The sequence below is a fragment of the Clupea harengus genome, chromosome 24 (genome assembly GCF_900700415.2).
Source record: "Clupea harengus chromosome 24, Ch_v2.0.2, whole genome shotgun sequence".
Taxonomy (NCBI): Eukaryota; Metazoa; Chordata; class Actinopteri; order Clupeiformes; family Clupeidae; genus Clupea; species Clupea harengus.
Window position 1 is genome coordinate 14,060,679 of NC_045175.1, and position 10,000 is coordinate 14,070,678.

Consider the following 10,000-nt stretch of genomic DNA (forward strand, 5'->3'; position numbering starts at 1 on the left):
TGGAGCAACACACACACACAACGCATGAACCGGCGCACACACACACACACACCAACCAAGGGGCGACAATCCGCTTAGCTTCTGGTCCGGCCAACCTTCATGCTGCCGAGGCGGAACATGCTCCTGTTGTCGCTTGATGTCTGTCGCCGTTGGCTACGATAACAGAGGATCAATTGTAGCTACTTCTCACCAGCACCGCCAAATAGCCATGTCGCGCAGGTAGTGAACGGAGTCTCAACTCGTGCGTAACGGATGCGAGCAGCGCAAACGAGGAACTTAATTCGAGTGGATGTCGGCAAAACCGCAACAGGTTTTTGTTAAGGGGCATCAAGAGTCCTGGAAGTTAAAACACAACGTTGGAGATAGCCACTGGCTCTCCACACGGACGTAACGGTAGTAGGCTAGGTTGCTGTGCAGACAATCAGCTTTGACTTTACAAAAAAAAAAAGTCGATAACCTCAGTCGGGGACTGTGTTTTGTGGACTGTGGGTTTCGAAAGGATTATCAAGAACCTCCGCTGTCAATAACGGAAACTCTGGAACCTTTTAAGAAATTGGCTTAATCCTTCACGAGACACGGAGCCAATATGATGCCGGTGAGTAGCTGAACACTCTAGCCCCCGTCTATCGCCAAACACCAACACTACACTGTGGAATCCCTGTCTGAACAGGTGATGTGTACGTTCGAGAGGTTGAGAGGATTTAATGCATATGTTCATTTACGATGATGGTCTTCGCATGTGGGTTTGGTGTGGTGTTTTTGAGCAGGGTAGAACGCACGACATACCGTGCTGGACTGCATGAGAATGTAAGGGTTAACGAGATGCCACACACACAGACACACACACACACACACACACACACACACACACACACTCACTCATACACACACGCGGTATCGTAGGTTAGCGCATAGCCTTTCTTTATAAGGATGCCCCGATGTCCTTGCAATTGAATTACATTGCCTTTGATGCCGTGATGCAGTCACGGGTCTTTTGTAATCAAATCAAACTCATAATCACATCTCCTTCATATCGCTCAAACCTGACAAGGGCAGACGATGTCCAGAGCAGAGCTGTGGGTAGTATTCAGTCTTTCCGACCCTAACCACGGCCAGCATCTCTGGGAGCTCATAGAGAGGATAAAGAGGCTTGAACCGGTCTCCGGGTCCGGAATGAAATGATGCAACAAATGGCAATCCGATTAAACCATTAAATCATATTCCGCGTTTGGACGCGAAAGCGCAGGTTGCCCTTTAAGATTTGTGAGGTGTTCATACATTTGTTTAGAGGGCGATAGATTTACGGTGTTCATCCTCGCGCCTCGTGAAGTCAATTTGTATTTTTGCTGCCCCCGACCCACCCACCCCCTCTCTTTCGCTCTCTCCCTATATATACATATTTATTTATTTATTTATTTATTTATTTGACAGCGTTTCGATGAGCGCAGCAGTCAGCCGCACAGTTCACCTCACCCAATTCAATTGTCCTGAAATGACACGGTCAGACTGATTGGATAATGGGCTTATGCCATGGTGGCGGGTGTAAAAAAACCCACGGAGCCTACGGAATATGCGACATTATGTGACCATGTGGCAGTAATGTCTGTAGACGTTAGTGGGCTATCTTTTATCGTTTGGGACAACCTTATATTCCACAGAACACCCTCGGGGTGTGTCCTTCAATGGAAAGGCATTAATTAAGCCTCGCTTAAATGCACTGATGGCGGGCCATAAATCTAAAATAATAGCGTCGCGACGTGACAGTCCCTCCTGTTCCACGAGGAAAGCATTTCCCTGGGTGAACCCCAGTGTTCCCTGACCTTCCGTTTGAGTGACAGCTGATAGGCTGACGTGAAATCTGGCCCACTCTGTCTGCACGGAAACTCCAATGTTGGTTGAACGTCATCCGTGTTGCCACAACAGTCAAACAGTACCTATATGGGACGTCGGAACGCAGTGAAAAGCGGGCGAGGTATGGCATTGTGCTTAGTGGCCTTCAAGGACGTTTTACGGTATGACTGTTGTTATTGATTGTAAACAGTTTAGATGTTCCATCATGTCAAATCCAGTCGATTCTCTGACATAACCCTGAATCGGCCAAACTGATGGGATCTCAGCGCCGCAAGGCATTATTTGGTTTATTACCGATGCAACAGTTCCTTCTCAACTGATAAATACCTTCATGAACAGTTAGCCTATTTGTCTATTCGACTATACACTCAGTCACACACACCTTAAAACACACACATACACACACACACACACACATTAGGACACACACACGCACCCACACAAACACACGCACACACACAAACAACAGAACACCATCACGGCCACATACCCACAAGCTCCAACAGTCTAAAGAATCAGACCCAAACTGCATGTATCTGAATTCTGAATGTCTGGTATCCCTCCCCTTGATTAATTTCATTATCTGTACGACTTCAGGGGACTTTTTGAACACGGTCTCAGATGGTTGCCAGGTTTGCCTTAGACCATTCATGTGTTCCTCTAATATATCTGTGTCTTTTTGAACACGGTCTCAGATGGTTGCCTGGTTTGCCTTAGACCATTCATCGTGTTCCTCTATATATCTGTGTCTTTTTGAACACGGTCTCAGATGGTTGCCAGGTTTGTACCATCTAAGTCCTCCTAGTAGCCATCTCTGACCCATTACCACCACGTTCTCCCCGAGCACAGAGCTGTGACTGTGTGTTCCTTCTCAGGCTGTTTAAATATAAACACATAAACACAGGGAAGTGGCCTGATGACTAGGAGCTATTGAATGCTGGGAAAGAATGCCCTCACAGTGAGCGGCGGACGGAGGAGCCGGTGTTGTTCGGCAAGAGGGCGGCTTTGTCAGACGCACAATAACCAGAGGCCCAGCAGATGACAGGCCAGGCTGTTTTTAACCCGGGCGGGTACTGTAGACACACACACACACACAAACACACACACACACACACACACACACACACACACACAGAGATTCTAGTGGCAACATACAGTCACACACACTTTGCCTCTATCTTTCTCTGACACACACACACACACACACACACACACAAGTCTCTAGTGCCAAAATGCCAACAAACAAACTCTCACACACACACACACACACACACACACACACAGATTTGAGTGCTAACAAACACGCACACTTACACACAGTCACACACACACACACACACACACACACACACACACACACACACACACACACACACACACACAAACACAATGCCTTTCTATAATTAGTTGGCTGGCTGGTCGGGTGGGTGATAAAATTAGACTCCATCTCAACCCCCCCTGGTGCGCTGCCCTCTGCTCTTAATCTTTGGACTCAAACGGGGTCTCACTCTCAAACGGGGGTCTCACTCTCAAAACGGGGTCTCACTCTCAAACAGGGGTCTCACTCTCAAACGGGGGTCTCACTCTCAAACGGGGGTCTCACTCTCAAACGGGGTCTCACTCTCAAACGGGGTCTCACTCTCAAACAGGGGTCTCACTCTCAAACGGGGTCTCACTCAAATGGGGTCTTACTCTCAATAACACCCTCATTCTGTTAGTGTCATTGGACCCGCACCAACTCTGCCAAATCCTCACTAGATTCTGTTCTGTTCTGTTCTGTTCTGTTCTGTGTGTGTGTGTGGGTGTGTGTGTGTGTGTGTATGTCGTCTGTTCTGGAAAACACTGGGGTGTTAAGCGTCATAGACTTTTAGCTTGCGCGGTTGTTTCCCTGGACTTTTTTACCATTCACAAACAGCAGTTCCCAATTAGAAGGGAAATAAAATAGAGAATCACCCCGGACGCCTTGTTCCTCGTCAGCCATGGAGCATTAAGGAAACCGTGACACGTTCGGTTTGGTACGCGCCCAATCTGTGACTGTGAAATAAATCACAAGCTTAAGATGTCACTGTGTACAGACTGAAGAAGTGATTGGTAGCCATCGCCACGGCAATGAGGATCATTTAATTTAGAGGTTATTTGGAGATCATTCTATGGCTCGTATTCCTGTGTCTCTGCAGTGCAGTGTGATGGAAACCCAAGTGACAGTAAACCATTTGAGATGAATGGCCTTGTCCAGCACATTGATTAGAGGGTTAGAACCGCTCCCTGAGAAAACAAACAGACAAACAGACAAACAAACAAACAAACAAACACGCTAGCAAACAAGAAAGCACACACAAAAAGCAGCCAGTCAAGAACTATGGGTGCTGACTGGGCACAAACAGTGCCTTTACAGGCAAGGAAGGTACATGGGGTTGTCTCCGTGGGCCACAGATATAGACAGGGTGGCACCTCCCGAAGCACTAACAGAGAGGATGAATGAGAGCTCTTCACCTTCATATTGATTCATTCAACTGATGCCTTTATCCATAGCGACTTACAGTATGGTACATATCTGCTTGGTAAACATTATGAAATTATAATAGCACATTTGAAAAAAAATAAATAAAATCGATTGAAATCCCGTTTTGAACTTCTGGTATAACAACCTACTGTGGTCTGTAGGCCAAAAAGGTTATTTGCACCACTTTATGCATACAGTACACTATAGAGGGTGAGAGGGTGGATCCAAAGTCTACTGAGAAAAAGTCAGAAAAAGTTTTTATTATGCATCAAAATATTAATTCAGAAGTTTATGGTCTAAGTCAGTCATGTTGTGCCTCTGCATAAGTGCACACAGAACAACTGACTCTGGTATGGCCTCTGTCTCTACTGAGAAAAAGTCAGTAAACAAAGTTTGTAGTTTCAGTAGTTTATGGTCTACTCTGTCCCAGTTTGTAGTTTATTCAGTAGTGTATGTTCCACTCTGTCCCAGATATGGCCTCAGTCTGTCTGCCAGGTGAGTCAGACCTATGCTAGCTACGCTATCTATGCTAGCTACGCTATGCTATGGGACACGTTCACTCCCCTGTCAGCTGTGTCTTTTCACCCTGTGGGTCTGCTGATGGGAATAAGCCTCATATCTCTAAATCTGGTAAAAAAAAACAATGTTGCGCACGGTCCCTTATAAATAAAACAATGCACAAACAAACAAACAAACAAACATGTTACTAACAAAGTCCAACACGGTGGTGACTGTTTACAGATTAACCGGTGGGGACTTGAAATCTTCTGCTGTGCGCTGGGAGTTAGTCGGCCATGGCGATGGCCCGCGTTGTTCCTTGGGGTCACCGTGGGTTTAATTCCCTTAAAGCACGTGCGGCCGTGGAACAAACGCTCTCCCCCCTGTGCCGCTCCGTGCTGTAAGCTGCTTAATATATAAAAAAAACATCAACGACATCTGAATGTGATAAGGTATTTGAGGAGGGCTTGTTCATCGCTTCGGCCATCGCGGATAGGCAACAGCAGACCTGTCAGCTGTGGGTGAACACGCACATGTGCAAATTTAACCTGTTTTGGTTATTTAATGCACCGACAACGGTTGTTATTATCGGCTCAGGTGAAATGGACGTCGCGCCCATTTTAGTTCTCGAGACATTAGCAATGTGAAGGATTGCTTATTGTTTCCGCATCGTTAATGTACCTCAGCACACCTGTCGACTGCGCATGTACACGTTCATATGTAATTGTAACCGCTTTTATTTATTTCACAAGCCAACAGCGGTTGTTTTAATAGGCCCTTGCGAAATGGACTTTGACAATTTTTGTTCTCGAGGTGCATTAATATTGCATGCCGTCTCCTAATATATGTATCTCTTTTGTCCTTCGCCGGAGCCTGTCAGTGTAAAGGATGCCACACATTCTTCACCCTACCCCAGAATTTAAAGAATGGATTATGAGAAGCTGCCTGGAACATTAACTGGATGGGGGCTGGGGTGATACATTCTTGTGACTGGCTCTAGAATTAGCAGCTGTAGCGGTTTGCAGCTTAAGAGTAATTTAGTTCCAGCATTCCACATTCAGTGACATCTGTTTAATGTTCCGGTGTTCACAGAATATTCATCACGACAATGACTCCTGTTTAATATTCTAGTGTCTTCAGAACATTCTAGATTGAGAGGCGTTCTCTTTGAATGCTTTGGTGTCCTCAGAACATTCTACAGCAGATCGATTTACATTCTCTCTGATAGCCTGAACCTTCTAGATTCTGTGACATTTATTTTATCAGCTAGCGCGTGTGAGCTAACATGTATCAGCTAGCTTGTAAAACCTCATGGTCCTCTTTTCAATGGCCATTCCCCAAAAAGTCAGACCTTGGGGCTTTTCAGAGGCAGACTGAGATCTGTATCTCTCTGCCGTCGTTCCTGGAACAGAAACACAACACAGACAAACAACTCACAGTGGAAGTGGTGAGAAAGAGAAGCAATCATTTCTCTGTTGGAGAGTTTAAAGAGGAACTCTCATTCCCCAGAGCTTTTGTCACAGGCCCATCTGTGGGGATAAACACACACACACTCACACACACACACACACACACTCTCACACACTCACACACACACACCCACACACACACACACACACACACACACACTCACCCACGCACACACACACACACACACACACACACACTCACCCACGCACACACACACACTCACACACATACACACACACACACACACACACACACACACAAGCGCTGATTGCTGGAACTTCCCCTGTGATGGCATGTGCCAGTTGCCGCTCAGCTCTCAACACCCATGGCCTCACTAGGATGAACATTTCAGTTTTGCGGCCCCCATATATCCATAACTCTTATACACACACACACACACACACACACACACACACACACACACACACACACACACACACACACACACACACACACACACGGCCCCCATATATCCATAACTCAGGGGTTTGCTAATTCTGGCTCAGATCCGAAGCCGAGTTAGTTACTGCCTGACAGGTTGTCCCTGGAATTCCATACATCATTCCCAGGCTGTCATTGGGATTACATGTCGTCAGCTATGGAAATCCTCTATAGAATTAAAGCCTACGCATATGCTATGTCTGGGCTGCTATATGCAATCCTATGGCATCAGTGTCTAAACTTGATTGAGATTATATTGGATATATATATATATATAGGATGTTTCAGATTATATATGTAATGCTGTTCCATTTTGAACTCCATGAGAAGATAAAAACTAAAGTAATTCTGTCTGACACTTAAGGGAACTATGGCTTTGTGGCATTTTGGCATTGATGTATTGTTGGCATTGAAATGTCTCATAAAGTGAAGAGGGAGAGAGATATAAAGAGAGAGGGAGAGAGAGATAAAGAGAGAGGGAGAGAGAGATAATGAGAGAGAGAGAGAGAATGAGAGTAGAAAAGAGAGATAACGATGGGGTGAGACAGTAGCAGCAGTGAGAGTCTTCTTTGGCTGGCTCTCAGTTTTTTTTTTCTGCAGCAATCTCGAGGCCGCACCGTTTATCTCGATGGCTGCAGTCACGGAAACGGTAACCACGGCAACCGCGGCAAACAGCAAACCCCATGCAGCAGAGCAACCACCTCTTTCGTTTTTACTCAGCCTCTTTTCTCTCTCTCTCTCTCTAGCTCTATTCTTTTCTTTTTTTTTTTCTTTTCTTTTCTTCTCTTGCTCCTCTCCTCTCCTCCCTTCGTGCTTGCCTTTGCTGCAGTGCCTGACGAGGCGTGCCAAGATTAAGCTGTCTAAACATGACTGAGTGTAAAAATGACTGAGTGTAAAAATGACTGAGTGTAAACATGACGGAGGATTCAAGGAGTCTTAATGAGTCCCATTTTCATTTCCAAATGAAGATCCTCAACCCAGTGGGCTGTTTCAGGAGAACAGGGAAGATCAGTTTCAGGAGAACAGGGAATGATCGTCCACCCAGTGGGCTGTTTCAGGAGAACAGGGAATGATCGTCCACCCAGTGGGCTGTTTCAGGAGAACAGGGAATGTTATTATTATTATTACTACTACTATCAAATCAAATCAAACTTTATTTGTACAGCGCATTTCATACCAGGTGGTAACACAATGCCCTTCACAGAAGGAAAATGGGGGTGGGGGTTACAAGACACACACACTTGTAAAGAGACACTATAGAGATACTATCATTATTATTATTACGAGTAGCTGTCCCAGTAATAGTGGTAACACTAGTAGGATTGATTATGTTGTTGTTATCATTATTTGTATTATTATTATTATTATTATTATTTATTATTATTATTATTATTATTATGAGCATCAGTCCCAGTTATAGTGGTAACACTAGTAGTATTGACAGTCCCCAAAGAAAAGCCTTCTTCTTCATTGTCTGCTACTGGCACTGAAGTATAATCAATAAAGCAATATAATGATTGATTATTGATTAACGACCGGATGCGAGCTAAATGAAAGATCAGCCTGAATTAGACATCCTGACGAGGCGTGCCAAGATTAAGCTGTCTAAAAATGACTGAGTGTAAACATGACGGAGGATTCAAGGAGTCTTAAGGCCTCCACACAGTGGGCTGTTTCAGGAGAACAGGGAAGATCCGTTTCAGGAGAACAGGGAATGATCGTCCACCCAGTGGGCTGTTTCAGGAGAACAGGGAATGTTATTATTATTACTACTACTATCAAATCAAATCAAACTTTATTTGTACAGCGCATTTCATACCAGGTGTACAAACACTTGTAAAGAGACACTATAGAGATACTATCATTATTATTATTATGAGTAGCTGTCCCAGTAATAGTGGTAGTATTGATTATGTTATTATTATCATTATTTTTATTATTATTATTATTATGAGCATCAGTCCCAGTTATAGTGGTAACACTAGTAGTATTGACAGTCCCCAAAGAAAAGCCTTCCTCTTCATTGTCTGCTACTGGCACTGAAGTATAATCAATAAAGCAATATAATGATTGATTAATGATTAACGACCGGATGCGAGCTAAATGAAAGATCAGCCTGAATTAGACATCTTCCTGGAGACGAGTCTGAGCTTTGAGGGCTATGACTGAGAGGGAAACCCAGACGGTAAAACTCACACTTTATGATTCCTACCTCTGTAACTTCACCGTAAAGTACAGTGTCTTATACTTCATGTTTCCTACCTCCGTAACTACACCGTAAAGTACAGTGTCTTATACTTCATGTTTCCTACCTCCGTAACTACACCGTAAAGTACAGTGTGTTATACTTCATGTTTCCTACCTCCGTAACTACACCGTAAAGTACAGTGTCTTATACTTCATGTTTCCTACCTCCGTAACTACACCGTAAAGTACAGTGTCTTATACTTCATGTTTCCTACCTCCGTAACTACACCGTAAAGTACAGTGTCTTATACTTCATGTTTCCTACCTCCGTGTGAGGGACCGAAGCGACCACCCCACGTTTTTGGGATGTGGCGACTGGACTGGCTGGTGAAGTTAGGAAGAAGGGTGCAGGAGATGGTGGCTTTTCTATACAACAATATTCTCTTTTATTTAAAAGGGGGACTCTCTGGTATCGACCCCACACATAACGTAAACAAGCATAAATCACAAACAGTACACAAAACTAGGCAAACTAGGCACATTCTAGAACCTTCTAGGCACAAAACTAGGCACAAAAACTACACCATAAAGTGCAGTGTGTAGTTATACCAAGTAACAAAGAGTGACAGTGCTTTGATACTTTGTAATAAAATGTGACACTTATTAAATTAAATTAAATTGAATTAAATTAAATGATGGTGTGTATTATGGTCTGTATTATGGTGTGTATTATGGTCTGTATTATGGTCTGTAGTATGTAAGGAACAGTGGACAGCTATGGTGCAAAGCTCAAGTGGGACAAAGGGTCTTTGTAATGTAAGTCATAAAGTCATAAAGGGTATACATCTCGATACATATAGACTTCATATATACAGTATGTGCTTTATACTTATATACATACATACATACATACATATATATAGCATTTATATACAGTACCAGTCAAAAGTTTGGACACACCTTCTCATTTTTTGAGAATTTTTTTCTTTACTTTTATTATTTTCTACATGGTAGATACCAGTTTTTTTGTTTAGTACATCATTCCATATG

General features: G+C 43.9%; 1 protein-coding gene across 1 annotated transcript in view; it reads left to right on the top strand.

Moving 5' to 3' along the window:
• The first annotated feature begins 41 nt into the window (after positions 1-41).
• LOC105891487 (apoptosis-stimulating of p53 protein 2-like) overlaps positions 42-10,000 on the top strand; it is a 52,818-nt gene continuing 42,859 nt past the window's right edge. The window contains 1 exon segment of the mRNA XM_031562156.2: positions 42-595. Coding sequence (XP_031418016.1) covers positions 587-595 — 9 coding nt within the window. The 5' untranslated portion in view covers positions 42-586.